The 18,589-nt window shown below is 31.5% G+C and overlaps 2 protein-coding genes across 2 annotated transcripts; both read left to right on the top strand.

The window, feature by feature from the left end:
* The first annotated feature begins 3,559 nt into the window (after positions 1–3,559).
* Positions 3,560–6,960, top strand: LOC106771250 (dihydroflavonol 4-reductase). The gene is made up of 6 exons (XM_014657199.2): positions 3,560–3,843; positions 4,867–5,036; positions 5,250–5,444; positions 5,623–5,782; positions 5,986–6,178; positions 6,614–6,960. The coding sequence occupies exons 1-6, from the start codon at positions 3,726–3,728 to the stop codon at positions 6,810–6,812; spliced, it is 1,035 nt and encodes a 344-aa protein (XP_014512685.1). The 5' UTR covers positions 3,560–3,725; the 3' UTR covers positions 6,813–6,960.
* Positions 6,961–12,498: 5,538 nt separating this feature from the next.
* Positions 12,499–15,382, top strand: LOC106770772 (dihydroflavonol 4-reductase). The gene is made up of 6 exons (XM_014656570.2): positions 12,499–12,680; positions 12,887–13,056; positions 13,278–13,472; positions 13,647–13,806; positions 14,699–14,891; positions 15,028–15,382. The coding sequence occupies exons 1-6, from the start codon at positions 12,563–12,565 to the stop codon at positions 15,188–15,190; spliced, it is 999 nt and encodes a 332-aa protein (XP_014512056.1). The 5' UTR covers positions 12,499–12,562; the 3' UTR covers positions 15,191–15,382.
* Positions 15,383–18,589: the final 3,207 nt, after the last annotated feature.

Consider the following 18,589-nt stretch of genomic DNA (forward strand, 5'->3'; position numbering starts at 1 on the left):
ATTTATTTTAACTATTTCGACTAAAAATCAGTTTAACATCAACTCGATAAGATCTAAAATAATTCAAACAACAATTTATTTTAACTATTTCGACTCAAAATCAGTTAACATTAACTCGATAACCTGACATGTTAGTCAGCTCGATAGAATGGGAGGTCGACTTCTCGATGGGTCAGTAAAAATCAATTTCTCCTTAAGTAATCTAAATAAGACGACCTTTTTTTTTTCATACTATAATCGAATCAAATTTAAATGAATCAGAATGAACCGTTTAACTACCATTATGGGTTAGTAATGATGTGGGATAACACGGATCATAAATCACATTTTTTTTTTTGGGTATAATAAAACAAATCATGTTAATTGATTCAATTGGTATGCTCTTACGTGTACTTGTACAACTAACTAGGTGACTTTTTTTTGCATTATTTTAAATAAAACAATTTTTTAAATATGAAATGTTATTATATTCTATTGATTTTGTAAAAGATCCCCTTCTTAATAATTAAAAAAATATGGCATATAAACATCATGTCTATGACATTTATGTTATTGTATATATATCTGACCATTTGAATATATATAAAACATGTACTATTGAATAAAGTTTAACTTAGCATAAAAGACACTTTGGTGAAAAATATTAGATAAAGACTTTGAAGAGTACATACAAGTGTTAAATGCATAATGTATGAATATTAGAAAGACTTGATTGAATTGGAGGATTTTTTTTTTCGGAATAATTTTTTGATAGTCGAAAAAAATAATTAAAAATATAAATTAAGATAATGTTAGGAATTGGAAAAACAATTTCTTATACTTCCACCACGTGTAACTTAACTCACAAGATAAAGAATAAAAAAAACATTAAGAGTTGGAAAGAATCAACAATAAAAAAATTACTTTAACAAACACATGTAATAATTATTAAAAATCAAGATGCACGTATTCAATTATCTTAATCATTAATTAACATTAAAATTGTGATGTAAATGGTTGTTTTATAGTAATAATATATATAGATATCTAGGAATATAAATGTGTATATATATTTCTATTATAAACTTTATACTTTTTATTTTTGTTAATCAACGTGATCCATCATAAAAGTTTTGTCATCTATGAAAATTTCGTCTCAAACTTGTGTTAAGGACTAAACTAGAATACCAAATAATTCTATCATTTAACATATTAACAAATTGTCCAACAACTTGGTTAATATTTGTTGTCTTTTGAGTTTATCATATTACTTACGTTAACTCACGTGGTTGCTTTAAATAACACAACACAACAATAATGTTTTTTAGATATTAGTGATGACGCGTAACTACAACTTTCAATAAAAATAAAATTATTTTTTCTATTCAAATGAAAATATTATAAATAGGAATATTAATTAAAACGTATAAGTAATTTCTATATACAAGAAAGATTAAATAATAATTCACTATTTTGTAATCATTTTGTTGAACAAAATATAAGAAAATTTGCTAGATCTCAACTCGATGAAGAGGTATTCGACCTACTTACCTACTCCATTCACAAAAAAAAAAACAAAATAGTCAATTTATGAGTACTTACATGCAAAAGGAATCATAAAATAAAATGTTGATGCTGATAAAAAATAAAATAAAAATGAGGTTGAGCAATATACATTTGTCTGATATGGCCAATAATGGCACCACATTTAGTGCTCTTGTTAAAGTATGTACTAAAGTTTCGCATATTAAAAAAAAAGGTGGTGATGATGTTTAGATAGTTATAAAAAAATATATGACAACTTAAAATAATATTATTTTAATTATATTTATTTATTTATAATTTAAAATGTTATCTATTATTATATTATTAAAATGGATTGTAAAACGAGTGTATTTCATTTAAGGATCTTCTTCAATTTTTGTTAACACAAGTAAAAACTTATCGTATTAAGAACCGATTTTAAGCCTAATTCAATCATACAAAACCAATTTCTGAGATAAAGTTTATCTCTAGTCGATGTGGGAATTTCAACGTATCCAACTATAATTTATGAATAAGTTATTTTGGAGAGAATATTTCTTAATAATCCAAAATTACATTTTTGACTTATTCATTAACTAGATTTAACTTATAAAAAAGTGATTTAACTCCGTTGAATTTCTAAATGAAAATGCTGTAAAATACAATGAACTTGCCCGTTTGTTGGAGTTCATCTTCGCTCACACAGCTAACAACCTTTGATTTGGCTTTCTGCCTTTCACGTTAGTTATGATAATATTTTTTTTCTAAGTTCGATGCCAGCATATAAGCATTATATATAAACATAGATTTTACTTTATTTTTTAAATTCAACTTGTTTAATATATTCAATTGTGTTTTGTTTACTTAAATCCTACTTGTTAAACATAGTCAATTGGGTTTGTTGAATTCGACACGTTAAAATATTCTTAGTTGTGGGAGATTATAATATGACTCTAAACATAAATTATAATTAAACTCCACTTGTTTAACACTTTAAATTGTGCTTGTTTTACTAAATATTTATTTTATGCGGGTTAAATATAGTCAATTATGTATCAGAACAAATAATTGTTAGTTGTTAGGTTACAATCTTTATTTTTCTTTAATCTTTTTCTGAAAGTAATTCGTTTTTGTGGCTGAAGCTTTAAAGGGGAAGAGGGTTGACTTTTTATTTTTATTTTTAAATGTGTTTCTAGTTAATGTTTTTCCACATGCTTTCACGTTTACATTGTATTAAAATAATACAATTGCAAATCTCAAACATTTATCCAAATTATTTATTGAAGCGAGACAATAAAAGATTATCATTTTAATTACAAAATTATGCAAAAATTAACTCTAATGATTAATAATTCATCTTTAAATCTAATTCAATCTTATAACATCAGTTTATAAAATAAAATTTGTATTCATTTACATATTATAAATTTATCTTATTTCTAATCAATGTACGTTATATAAACATTTAAGCATTGTGTTAATTTGGAAGTTGAACTCACAAATTTTTTCAATGCTTCTTCTACCTTTATAATTAAGCTAACATAATTTAGTAAGAGAGTTGGACTTTTTTCCTAGTTTTCTTCCAACTTTACCACATTTGTTTTACAAAAAGATTCTAAGAGTATGGACTCAATTGAAAAATTTTAAATTTTTTAAAGCTCATATAATAATTTATTAGAGGTTTAATGGAGGGTTTTCAAATTTATCAGAAACTAAAAACTGAATTAAAATTTTGAGAATAATATAATTTTTTTAATAAACCTTTCATTTTAATTCAGCAAATATCATGAAAAATGTTGGTTGCAAGCAGGCCTAAAAGTCTATTCAAAACTTAGTGCGTTTTCCTTTTAAAACAAAGCACAATGCCGTCTCTATGAAAGTAAAATATCAGCACAACTAATGAACTTGATTTGACATTTTCGGCATCCACGTTCGTATGCTTTTGATGATAACGTTAATTCCAACAACTCCATCAAAAAACATACTTGTACCAACCTTAGATTTTCGAAATTTACAAGAACAAACGACATATTTTTATTCGATCATATCTCCACGTGATCTGAATAGTTTATTCCAGTTAGGTAAAAACTCAGTATCATTTCCATGTCTGTCAAAAACACAGCTTCTATAAAACGTTCCCACACCCCAACATGTTTTCCATTGTTCTCTGAATTCATCACCAACATTTACAGAGGGAAGGTTTCGTTATAGTTTTTGGAACAATGGGTTCAGAATCCTTAACCGTTTGCGTTACGGGGGCTTCTGGTTTCATCGGATCATGGCTTGTAATGAGACTCATCCAGCGTGGCTATACGGTTCGAGCAACTGTTCTTGACCCAGGTTCGTTTTCATCCATCATCTCACTCTCTGAATTCATCTTTTTCATCTTCCAACATCAATATCACAGGCCAAAATAGCTCTTTTTGTTTACCCTTTTGAATTTCTGGTTTCATTCTAGTCTCAAGTTTGTACAGTTTTATCTGGGTATCTAAAAGGTAGTTCTTGTGACAAATTGTGAGTGATGTTTGTCAACTAAAGTTCTTGTTGCTGTTAGAAGTTGACAGAAAAGTTACTCTGATCTATAGATACACTTTATATTATTAAAGAAAAGCTTTTAAAAGTTGTTGGGACCATATTGAAATAAGAAAGTATACAGAGAACAACAGATCTTATTGAAGCTAGACTCTTAAAATATTTTATAAGAGAAGAAAATTAAAAAAAAAATGAAATAATTTTTCTGGAAATTGAAATTAGTTTTTGAATAAACTTATTTATAAAAACTTTGTTGCTTTCTAAAGTAGTTTTTGACTTAGAAAATTACTTGAGTGGCTTAAAGATGTTTTTTTATCCTTAAAAATATATCATTTTCATTTGACGTACAATAATTTTTTTTCTTCTTAACTCTTTCTTTCTGTACTTTTGTTTATTTTGTATTTACTTATTGTCATTGCATTATGCAAATTGACATTACATATTATGATAAAATTATAGAAATCAAAAGAAAAATTTTAAATTATTACAGATATCACGTAAATTTTTTCAGGAACCAAACAAAAAATTTATAAATATTTTAAAGACTATATATTAAAAAGTTAATAAAACTAAACACAAAATTCATAAATATTTCAAAGAGAAAAGTTATATATATTTTAGTCTATTTTAATTCATAAAAGAAGTTTATTCTTAAGTTTTGTTACAAGAGTGAATTGATTGTATGTTAGAAGTGAAAACAAGTACATGCATGAGATTATATGGCTTAGATTTTGTTTTGAAAAGTCTTTCTACACACAATTTTAAAGAAAAAGATAAAATAAGTTTTTCATTTTTAAACTGAAATAAATTTTCATAACTCTATTTATACAGATAACATGAAGGAGGTGAAGCACTTGCTGGAAATACCAGGTGCAAAGAGCAAGCTGTCACTGTGGAAGGCTAACCTTGCAGAAGAGGGAAGCTTTGATGAAGCCATTAAAGGCTGCATTGGAGTTTTCCACTTGGCCACACCCATTGACTTTGAGTCCAAAGATCCTGAGGTTCACTCATCCATTCTATAAACTTATTCTCTAATGAGTTTTTTTTGTTGGATTTAGCTCAGCTTTTAAAATATACTGATATATTTTGACAGATGTAACTTTACACTTCATTTGTATATCATTAATGATAAATTTAGAATAACTTGTTATGATCTAAAATGAATTTATAGACGAAGAGTGAATGATAATTATGATGTGGTTTTGGAAATGCAGAATGAAGTGATAAAGCCTGCAATAAGGGGAGTGATAGATATCATGAAAGCATGCTTGAAAGCAAAAACTGTGAGAAGGCTAGTATTCACATCCTCAGCCATAACCACACACATTACTCTTCACCAAAAGCCTTTGTATGATGAGACTTGTTGGAGTGATGTTGAGTTATGCAGAAGAGTAAAGATGACTGGCTGGGTTAGTACTTTTTCTCTTTCATTATCCACTTTTCATATGCATAAAATATAATTAAACCATTAATCTCTTCAATACAATTAGCAATGATTTTTTTTTTTTTTTTTATGTGGTAGTTTTTTTTTTTTTTTTTTATGTGGTATAAAAAAATAATGTTTTGTTTAACTTGGTTTGAATGTAGATGTATTTCGTTTCTAAAACTCTGGCAGAGCAAGAAGCATGGAAATTTGCGAAAGAGAANGGAATGGACTTCATCACTATTCTTCCAACTCTTGTTGTTGGTCCCTTTCTGCTCCCATCGATGCCATCTAGCATAGTCACAGCACTTTCTCCTATCCTAAGTAAATTTACTCAAATTTATTCAAGAATTAATTATATATTTTATTTTTTTATCAGTTTTTTTCTTACTTATAATATATATATATATATATATATATATATATATATATATATATATATATATATATATAATATAAATCTAAGATTATCTTGATGGTATTATCTATATTGTTGTGAGAATAATTGAATAATTTATCATTTGCAGGAAAAGAGGAGCATTATTCGATCATAAGACAAGCTCAATTCGTGCACGTAGAAGATATTTGTCTTGCTCACATATTTCTATTTGAAGAGCCAAAAGCANAAGGAAGATACATATGCAATGCATGTGACGTTACTATTCATGACATTGCTAAATTAATTAACAAAAAATACCCAGAGTACAAGGTTCCCACCAAGTGAGTCTCTCACCAAATTTACATATCATATTCTCTCCTAATATCTCAAGATATTTATACGTGTGAAAGTGTTATTTTTTTAAAAGATACTGACAAAATTTCAAAACAGACAATGTTATAATGATTAGGAAAAAGTCTTTTTAACAACTCTTCTTTGATAATTTTTTGACAATGCATGACAATCTATGATTGGTCTATTTTAAATATTTTCTTAAACATAAATTCAAACAGACCAATAAAATGATGACACGTATCTTGTTGTCAAAAAGTTGTTAAAAAAGAGTTGTTAAAATATCATCTTCCTAATGATTAACATCAACAATGTTATTCCATGGACATGAGATTGAAATACCAATATTTACATGTAAATGATATGTTTAATTTATTTCTATGTTAAAAATATGGAGTGGCTAATTGCATACATGGATTTTTTAGGTTTGAGAATATTCCAGATGAATTGGAGCCGGTGAGATTATCTTCTAAGAAAATCAGAGACTTGGGATTCGAATTCAAATACAGCTTAGAGGATATGTATACTGAAGCAATTGATGCATGTAAAGAAGAAGGGCTTCTTCCTAAAACTGCTGAAACACCAGTGAATGGCATGGTGCATAAGAAACAAATAAATAAATAGGTTTTCATATTTTTCGGATTCTTCTGTTGTGAATTGGTAGTCAGTTCAGATAAGTTATGAGTAATCTTCTCATATCTTGGTAATTCCTCACGTAAGAATTTTTTTTTTCTTACCTTTATGTAATTATAAGGCTATTATTGAATGTCATTATATAACGTAAAAAATTTATAAAATAACTGTTCACAATATATCTACATCCACAAAACGACTAGTCTATAACTAGTATAGTATCTTGTTGTTTCTACCTAAAAAGACATTAAATATTTGTAACACACTATTTTCAAGTTTTAAACCATTTATTTTATTAAAGGAAAGTAATTTAGAATGATTTTCCTGGCTATATTTTATATTAAGAAAAGGTTTAACCTAGATTGTATCTAGTATTTTCGGGTTGATGGTAAAAAATAATAAGAATTGAGTTTCTAAATTTTGTAACAGGTGTTTCTAAATTAAGAATAAAGGAATGAGTTTTAGAATAATAATGAATTGAGTGAGATGAGAGTTTGAGTATTGCTCTGGGGAATCTTTTAAGAATTTCAGAGCTGTAGATGGATATCTCATTGTAACAGAATTCTTTTGGAAACTGAGAACCATTTGAGATGAATTAGATAATTTCAGAGTTGAAAAATTGGTATCCCCTCAATTTTGACAAGAAGAATTTAAGGAATTTTAATACTAGGAAAGTTTGCATACTACGGTAGAAATCATCATACTGCTGACGTTTGTTATAAAAGCATGGTTACCTATCCGGACACAGGTTTTTCGATAAAAATAACTCTGTCAATAGGTTGTCTGTTACGAATCAAGCATCCATTATAAATGTTTTTAATAGTTGTATTGTAGTGTTTGCCATCTGGCTAAGCAAAAGAGATTTCCATTTTCTAATAGTTCTTCTCATGTTGATCAATCTTTTTGATTTAATTCATATTTATTTTTGGGCCATTGTTCTTATTCTTCAGAGGAGATAGATATATTTGGATTTATCTAGTGAAAAATGAAGCTGAAACTTGTGTTCACTTAATCAATTTTATTGCCACAATTTTGCAAAGGTTTGGCATTGAGTCTAGAAAAAAGAAGAGATTTATCCACGGTCAATATTTTTCGGTAATGACAAACGGTCATCGGTAAAGTGTACTTATCGACAGTCGACATGTCGAAAATATTATCGACAACTTTTTGGCCTTCGATATTATCGATGACCAAAAGCCCTCAGTAATACCGAAGGTCAGAAGTTCTCGGTATTACCAAGAGACAAAAAAGAAGGGATTTGAGTGCCAATTTGTATGTTTATTTTTTTTTCTTATTGTTGACTATTTTGTAATGATATATATATATATATATATATATATATATATATATATATATATATATATAAATAATTTTTTATTATGCTTGTGAGTATAATAATTGTATGTGTAGAAATGATGATTTTTTTTTATGAATATGAGGTATGATTGTTGAAAGAATTTCAAGGAAAAATCATGTGTAGTGGTGATGTTTAGTGTATGCTTTGGTATATGGGAGTTCAGAAAATAGGTACCCTAATATATTACCAATCATTCATTTCATATAGAGAGGAATGAGGTGGGGGAGAGAATGGTAGAAGGTCTTAAGTGTTGAGACAAGATAATCTAGAGAAGAAACTTTAAGATTGTTGAGACAAGATCGTCTAATAAAAACTAATCTTTGAGATTGTTGAGACAAGATCGTCTAAAGAAGAGACTGGATCGTCTAAAACATCTCTGGTTTTGAAGCTTAACAAACAACATTAAACAAAATAGTCATAGGTAATAAGATGACTAACCATGATGAAAAAAATGAGTCTCTTATCATTTTGGAATCACAGCACCAAATGGATATTCATTTCTCAGTCAAACCCTTAACTGGATATTCATTTCTACAATTCTCCTTTGGTTGTCTTTTACTTTCTTCATCAACAATTCTTCCTAACTCAACCCAACCTCATCTGTACCTTCTTGCGACATTGTCTCTTCATCCAAATGAAGGATAGGTTCCCACAATCCTCCAAGAGAAGGAACCACTCCCAACATATATATTAACATTAAAAACATTTAGTTCTTTCAATAACCACATGATCTAAAACATATCAAGTTAATGCATCCAAAGATATCAAGTAACTTGCATAATTTTTCTTGAACAACAACTTTATTTTCTTTGACTTCAACTTCACTGAAGGCCAACTTAGGATTCTAGGGAACACAACATCATGATAGGGAATCATTAAACACAAACGTGCAACAACCCAAAGCTACAAAAACAATATAAACCAACATCAAAAACAACTATTTTACAATTAATATTCTTACCTACAACACTACAACATTGTCATTAATGCCAAAGGAGTCCAAAATTTGACGTTCCGTATGATTAGATCCCTTATTTAAACTCTTTACCAAAAAAAGTATGGACAACACTTGCTCAATCATAATCACACAACCATCTATATCTTCTAATATTGTACATGACATGTTACTAACTACCTTATATTTTCTGGAAAAATAAAATACAATAAAACAAACAAAAATATACAAACAACATACACAATCTACATAATTCTCATTATTTCCTATTATTAATTTTATCCTATTTACAATGTCTCTTAGTGTTATTAAGTGTGAATTAAATTGTTCACCAGCAAGATCACAAACATTCTTATCAAATTTTACCTTCAAACCACCCACATCCAATCCTAAACACATTTAAACATCAAGTTGATAAGGAATGATTCATTATGCTCAACCCACTAGGTGATTGTTGGAGTGTAAACAAAGTCCCACATTGAGTAAAAGAAGGGTTGGTCAAGGGTTTATATACACATAGATACCTCAATTGGTAAGAGGCCTTTTGGAGTGGTACCAAAAGCAAACCTGTAAGGGCTTGGCCCAAAGCGGACAATATCTTACCATGTGTGGAGATCTATGTGTGGCAAACCTCCCCCCAACAGTGGTATCAAAGCCCATGGTTCGGGTCTGGTGACCGGGCTCAGACGAGTATGCCCTCCCATGATCAAGTGAGCCAGGCAGGAGGCCAGTGGCGGACAGATGAATCATGAGAGGTGAAGCGAGGGAGGAATGAGACCATAGTCCTTTGTTTGAGGGAGGATGTTGGAGTGCAAACAAAGTCCCACATTGAGTAAGAGAAGGGTTGGTCAAGGGTTTATATACACATAGATACCTCCATTGGTAAGAGGCCTTTTGGAGTGGTACCAAAAACAAACCCCTGAGCACTTGGCCCAAAGCAGACAATATCTTACCATGTGTGGAGATGTATGTGTGTGGCATCCCCCAACAGTGACCATTTAAACATCAAGTTGATAAGGAATGATTCATTATGCTCAACCCACTAGGTGACCATTTAACTTCATTGTAACTTTCATGTCACACCATGGTAGTAAACAAAACTATCAAAATTTATAAAAAATCAACAATTAATAAATATTATTTAAAGAAAATAATGAATTTTCAGTATTACACGTTTACTTACCTTGATTTCACCTTATTGTAAAATGGATTCCATTGTTGTAAAAATAAACAAAGTAAAAAAAAAAAAACTAGATAAAAAAGAACTAAACTTGGCACCCAACAACCACTAGTGCAAAAACGCTAATTAACGTCGGTTTTTTTGGGCTTTTAACGTCTACAATTGAACCGACGTCATTACCGGTGACGTCCATGCGACGTCGAAAAAATAGTATAACCGACGTCTATCTCGACGCCAGTCACTGACAGGTCCAATGTCACTAAACGTCGGTGAAGGGGGAAAATGGACGTCTAAAGACATCATATAGACGTCGGTCTTAGCAATAACCGACGTCTAAGAGGTATTATAGACGTCGAAAATGACACTGACTGATGTCTAAGAGGTACTATAGACGTAGGTGTGTACATTAACCGACGTCTAATATAGTGGTTGTGTTTTAGTGCAGTTTTGTTCCCGTCTTTGGATAGCTTAGTAGCACAATCTCCTTTTGCTAGTTTCTCCCCAAAAAAAAAGCTTGCATCTCTTGAATTTCTTATGGATCTTTTCAACCCAAAACCGAACCTGGGTTCTTCCTTAGTTCCATTTTCATCCGCAAGAACGAAAAATCACGGTGAAACGATAACTAGGCAACGACCCATGATTGTTTTTGGGTTGAAATGATCAAAAGAAATTCAATAGATGCCGTTTTTTTCTGGGAGGCAATTAGCAGAGGGAGAATGTATTACTACGTTACCCCAAGAAAGGAACAAAATTGCACTAAAACACAACACAAAGAAAACAAATTTTAATCAGTTGAACTAAAAGATAATCGATGAAAGACTAAACAAAGTTTAAATGGTAAGCATAAAAAAAAACCACGCACCTGGGATGCCGCAAGAGAGAAAAATAAGAAGAGGCAGAGAGAAAAAGAAGAGGTGTCGCATGCGAGAAAAGGAAGAGGCCACAAGAGAAAATGGAGAAGAGGAAAACGATATTAGAAACTGAATGCCGTGAAGAGTTTGCGATTGTATTTAAAATGAACTTGGGCGTCGGTTGCTCCAGACACCGACGTCTATGTCGACATAGACGTCGGTTATCTCACTAATATGACGTCCAAGTTAACGTTTCATCTGACCTTTTGAATACCATTAGACGTCGGTGTCTAGGGGAGCCGACTTCTAGAAAAGCTGAAACGATTGACGTTTGATTTCCTGTCACGGATGTTTGACGACTATTGTCATAGGGCGCCAGACATAATGATGAACATAATTACTTGCAGGCACATAGATGTCGGTGCCCCTTCTACCCGACGTCTATGTCCCTCGAGTTTGGTGAACCTAATTAATTACAGGCACATAGACGTCGCTTCCACTGAACGCCAACGTTTAAATTGAAGATTTTTTTTCTTCCCGCCTTCCATTCAGGCCGTAGTCGTTGCCTTTTGACCACACGACGTCGAAACGTCTGGGAATTAGGTAAAGAGCATTAATTGCAGCCCCATAGACGTCGGCTCCCCGTGAACACCGACGTCAACAGACTGTCTTCTCACCTACCCCTGATCATTAGATGCCGGTTTGCGCCAATATGGACTTCTATAGCGTAAAAGACGTCACCTTCACATAATACCAACGTCTAGTTTACCAAGCTATTTACGATAATGCTACCGTCCACTCATAGACGTCGGGTTACCAACAAACCGAAGTCTATTGAGTGACGTTAAACAACATTTTTACACTAGTGAACAAATCCTAAAATACAAAATCACGATAGAATAAAATTATCCCGAACAACAATACAGAATGAAAGAACAAATAACAAAACCATATACGGAAAGAAGATGTCAATATCGTCATCCTTTCCGAAAACCCAAAATACTGCCGTGAAGTCATTGTCGTGATACTGCCCACTGATAAAGTTGTGAGCAGTTTAAGAGCCACCACACAAATAGGAAAAAAATTCATTCTTTTATATCTATTTTATTTTTCTATCATTCTTTTATATCTACTTCCATTATGTTTTTGAGATAACCTTACTTCCAACAACTCCATCAAATAATACTTCCAACCCCGTGTTTTTGAAATTTTATCAGCCAACGACCCTTTTGACCTTTCATTATAATATTTTATTCATAATTAGGTGAAAGCCTAGTTAGGTGAAAATGTTTGTGAAAGACACAACTTCTATAAAACGTTCGTACTCCCCAACATGTTCCAATTCATTACCAACACAGAGGGAAGGTTTCATTCTATAGTTTTTGAGAAGCCGGAACAATGGATTCAGAATCCTTAACCGTTTGCGTCACGGGGGCCTCTGGTTTCATCGGATCATGGCTTGTCATGAGACTCATCCAGCGTGGCTATACGGTTCGAGCCACCGTTGTTGACCCAGGTTCCTTTTCATCCATCACTCTCTAAATTCATCTTTTTCATCTTCCAATATCAATATCACAGCCTAAAATACCTCTTTTTCTTTACCCTTTTGAATTTCTGATTTCATTCTAGTCTCAAGTTTCTAAAGTTTTATCTGGGTATCCAAAAGTTAGTGAGTGATGTTTGACACCTCTAACTCTATTATTATGCATGTGCACCGTGAAGATAACATGAAGAAGGTGAAGCCCTTGCTGGAAATACCAGGTGCAGAGAGCAAGCTGTCACTGTGGAAGGCTAACCTTGCAGAAGAGGGAAGCTTTGATGAAGCCATTAAAGGCTGCATTGGAGTTTTCCATGTGGCCACACCCATTGACTTTGAGTCCAAAGATCCTGAGGTCCACTCATCCATTCTATAAACTTATTCTCTAATGAGTTTTTATTGTGTTGGATTTAGCTCAGCTTTTAAAATATACTGATNTAGACTGATTTTGATAGATGTAACTTTACACTTCATTTGTACATGATTAATGATAAATTTAGAATAACTTGTTATGATATAAAATGAATTTATGGAGGAAGAGTGGATGATAATTATAATGTGGTTATGGAAATGCAGAATGAAGTGATAAAGCCTGCAATAAGGGGAGTGATAGATATCATGAAAGCATGCTTGAAGGCAAAAACTGTGAGAAGGCTAGTTTACACATCCTCGGCCATAACCACACACATTACTGATCAGCCAAAGGCTTTGTATGATGAGAGCTGTTGGACTGATGTTGAGTTATGCAGAAGAGAAAAGATGCCCGGTTGGGTTAGTACTTTTTCTCTTTCATCATCCAATTTTCATATTAAACAAAGATACAAATCAATATATATACATAAAATATAATTAAACCATTAATCTCTTCAATGCAATTAGCAATGATTTTTTTTTTCTTTATGTGGTATAAAAAATAATGTTTTGATTAACTTGGTTTGAATGTAGATGTATTTCGTTTCTAAAACTCTGGCAGAGCAAGAAGCATGGAAATTTGCGAAAGAGAATGGAATGGACTTCATCACTATCCTTCCGACTCTTGTTGTTGGCCCCTTTCTGCCTCCATCGATGCCGTCTAGCATAATCACAGCACTTTCTCCTATCCTAAGTAAATTTACTGAAATTTATTGAAGAATTAATTATATATTTTCATTTTTATCAGCTTTTCCTTTAATTATAAGTAGAGCTGTCAAAATGGATCACAATCCGTCAGTTAATCTGGTCTACCACGGGTTTGGACTAGGTTGAGTTTAAAAAAAAAAAATATTTTTTTATGGGGGTCAGATCTCAATCCGGCTCATTTAAACTCGGCTCATCCGAGTTGAACCCGTGGTGAGTTGGGTTGGCCCACCATCTCATCTTCCTAATTTTATTGTATTAAAATTTAATTTTAATTTATTAAAAAATATTTATTATCTTTTTTGCTTGAAAAAATTATTTAAGTTTCCTATTTTCAAAATTAATTAAACTCCTCATGTTAGGAGTGAAATTTGAGAGTGAATATTTGTTTAGATTTGAATTATAGAAAGTTTGTAATTTTTTTATTTAAAAAAATTGTAATTAAGTGAAACCCACCAATCTGTGGTAGGTTGGATTGGGTTCAAACTTTTATGGCTCGTTAATAAATGAACCGGATTGAATAACTTACTAAATGATCAACCCGTGATGGATCCTACTAGGTCAGACGGGATGATCTGTTTTGATAGCACTACTTATAAGATAGTTAATACGAAAATGAATAAAGTTATTAGATATGAAAATGATTAGATGAGAGGAAGTTGACTTATTTTCTCTTAAAATGTGTGTTTTTAATAATGGGTAGATGAAAAACAGTTCATTTCTTTGATTAAAAGTACCATTTTATAAAAAAATTCCATTGTATAAATTTTACTCTCTCTGTCTCATTTGAAAAATAAAATATATTTAATCCAAGTTTATCTTGACGGAATTATGATATGTTGTTGTGAGATCTGATTGAAGAAAATTTGACATATATGAAGAGAGAGAGGAGCATTATGGGATCATAAGACAGGGTAAACTGGTGCACATACAAGATATTTGTCTTGCTCACATATTTCTATTCGAAGAGCCAAAAGCAGAAGGAAGATACATATGCAATGCACGTGACGTTACTATTCATGAGATTGCAAAAATAATTAACAATAAATACCCAGAATACAATGTTCCCACTGAGTAAGTCTCTCACCAAATTTAAATATCATATTTTTCTAATCAGGTTAGGTTTACATGCACATCATGTGTTTGAATAAAGAATTAACCAAAGTGTATGTCTAATATTATTATCTCTCTGACTCCATGGGACATTTAGGTTTGAGAAGAATGGAGATGAATTGGAGGTGGTAAGATTATCTTCGAAGAAACTCACAGATTTGGGATTCGAATTCAAATACAGCGTGGAAGATATGTACACTGAAGCAATTGAAGCATGCAGAGAAAAAGGGCTTCTTCCTAAAACTGCTCAAACATTATAAAAATGTTTTCATATTTTTCGGATTCTTCAAATGATTCTTCTGTTGAGAATTGTATAAGGCCAAGTTGTCTTGAGATAAGTTATGATAGCAATCTTGTCAAAGACCAAGTTGTCTCCAAATCTTGTTTTTCTTACCTATATGCAATAATTGTATAAGGCTATTATTATAAAATAATAAGTGCTCATTCAATGTATTTGAATAAAAATACATTTATAAAGTCAAACATTTATAAAATAATAACTCTCCATATATAATATATCAACATCCCAAAACCACTAATATCAGGTACTGAAGAGATTCAGCACATCTTGGTCACTCCCTAATGCGTTAATCACAATTCCTGCTCATCTTAGCACCTTCACATCTTTAGGGTTTATGATGTAATAGTATAAGAAATCTTTGATTTGCTTAAGTAATGAATTAATTGGCTGTCTTTGTTTCCATCGGAATACCAAAACTATATTGCACGCAAGGATAAAGATCTCACTTCGTTATCTATTGCTTCTTGAGTAATAATACCATAACACACTTTTACATTCATTTCACACATAATACAAGGATAAAATGGTCTAAAAAATGGAAAATTTTGTAGTTTTTCAAGAAAGAAGAGAGAAAAAAGTAAGTAAGAGTAGTGTAAAATGAATGTAAAAAATTTAAGTGTCTCAGAATATTTTTCTTGCTTCTTATATGTTATGGAAACTAAAAGTAATGCATCAGCATAATATTTTGCTTGGGAAGTGATGCAAAACATGATAGCTTTCAAAGGATTATTTGTATAGGTTAACATAGGAACAATATAGATAAAGAACAATGATACCATGACACACTTTTACATTCATTTGACACAGAGTATAAGGGTAAAATAGTCATAAACATGTAAAGTTTTGTATATTTTCAAAAAAGAAGAGAGTAAAAAGTAAGAAAGGATAGTATCAAATAAATATTTTTTATAAATAAAGATATACAGCATGAATAGTAAATACTATTGTTTATACACGCAAAAAACGACAAAAACATTCATATAACACGCAAAAATAATAATATTTTAATTAAAATTATATTATTTTTTTAATTTAAAATCATAATTATATTATTATATTATTAAATATCGTGTCAAAATGAATGTATTTTTTGATAGGCGTGTGAAACAAATTTTTTCTTTTATCTTATGATTGCATTGAATGTTATCTTTCCATATAATCCCACCTTCAAGACTGGTACCTTTGAGATTGAGAGGCCACTACCAAATACAAAGATTAATCAATACAGAATACATGGTCTTCACATCAATGTAAGAACAAAAACAAATAATTTTATATGATGTAAGAATGTTAAAATTGTGTAAAGTTAAAAATATTCCATCATTTTAGATAGATAAATAAATGGACCTTGTTATTTTAGTAAAGAGTGAGTTGATGATGTGTTAAATCTCAATTGATGTAGAATGTATTTATTTTATGTCCAATTGTACGGTAAAACAATAATCTTTTAATAAACTCATATAATCTCCAATGAATGAGCATGATTACATATAATAACACAAATCTTTTTGCAAATCTCTATTATGTGATTTTCAAGCTTACTATCTTCTCTTTTAGAGTTTTAGTTTGTAAAATCTTTTAATTAATATTGACAATACGTACAAAGTATGAACAAATTATTAAAAAAATAAATACTAAGATAAAAAGGGTCATCCACACCATTGAATTTAATGCATAGACAACTGACATAAAAAATTAGGTTTAATCCCTCCCTTGATCCTCATGTTTGTGTGAAAATCTTAGTTTGGTCCTCAAGTTTTGAACTGTCTCAATTAGGTAAAAATACACACATTTTACCCCAAACGTTAACTATTACTAGACGACGTTAATATTAACTGAGCTGTAATTATTTTTATTATTTTAATTAAATTCAAAGAGTGACGTGTTTTCATCTTAATTCCACCTCAGATGTGTGAGAAACATCTGAAACCAAACATCTTCTTTCTCTTTCTTCTTTGTTCAACTCCACACAAGAGAGACCCTCGTTAATGAGCAACACCCAGACCAAATTACAGTGTCAAAAGATCCGACCTTTATCCAACCAAGACGAAGGTTGGACTCGAAGACCTCTCCACGCCTGAACCCTCCTTGTTTGGCGGTGGCGGCAGAAGTAGCTGTGGTGGCGGAAGAAGGAGAAAAACTCGTCGAAAGCGTCCTTTGATTCCCTGCAGGTTTGAGGCGCGAGGGAGAAAACGTGATTCGTGCGAAATGGGGCGGTGGCTTTCCGATTGGGGGTCGGCCATGGTTGCGCGATCGGAGGTGCAAGGAGGGAGCTGTTGTTGTTAGAAAAGAAGAAAGAATGAAATATTGTATTTCTCATTGAATAATGAGGAAAAAGTACAATTGATATATATAATTGTTCAGAGCAATATAAAAAAGGAATATAAGTATAAAAATATATGAACATAAATGCACAGATATGAACAGAGAATAAAATAATTCCAATATCCCCCCTCAAGCTGCAACATACATATCCTTAATGCTCAGCTTGGACAACAAAGATTGAAATTGTGCTGGATGCAAAGCTTTAGTATGGATGTCTGCAAGTTGTGATGAAGTAGAAATAGGTAGGAGCTTATTACACCAGCTTGAAGTTTATCCCTTATGAGATGACAATCAATTTCAATGTGCTTTGTCCTCTCATGCATGGTTGGATTCTGTGCAATTCGTATAGCAGATTGATTGTCACAAAACAGAGGAACAGGTTATGGCAGAGGCTGTTTCAAATCATGGAGCAAATACAAAAGCCATTGAATTTCACATGTTGTGGAAGCTAAGGCTCTATATTCTGTTTCAGTTGATGATCTAGATATAGTATCTTGCTTCTTGGATTCCTAGCTGATTAAGGATGCACCATAGAACACATTAAAACCAGTCACATACCTTCTAGTATCAGGGCAAGCAGCCCAATCAGAATCACTAAAAGCCTTGAGAGAATGTTCTGTGTTGGAGGGAAAGAGTAATCCTTGTCCTGGATTTCTCTTGATATATCTCAGGATCCTTATTGCTGCTGCATAGTGATCTTCCAAAGGATTGGAAAGAAATTGACTGAGAGTACTAACAGCAAAACATAAATTTGGTCTTGTGTTGGTTAGATATAATAACCTGCCAAGAAGTCTTCTATAGGCTTGCACATCTGAATAGGGTTTTCCTTCTGTCTTGGAGAATTTTGTGCCTGGCTGTATGGGACTAGAAACAGGTTGACATCCCAACAATCCTGCATCTTCTAATAACTCTAAATCATACTTCCTTTGTGACAAATTAATGCCCTGTTGAGATCTTGCAATTTCTAAGCCCAGAAAATACTTGAGTTGGCCTAGGTCTTTAATTTTGAACTTTGCATTCAATAGAGCCTTCA

Source organism: Vigna radiata, chromosome 8, assembly GCF_000741045.1.
Source record: "Vigna radiata var. radiata cultivar VC1973A chromosome 8, Vradiata_ver6, whole genome shotgun sequence".
NCBI lineage: Eukaryota > Viridiplantae > Streptophyta > Magnoliopsida > Fabales > Fabaceae > Vigna > Vigna radiata.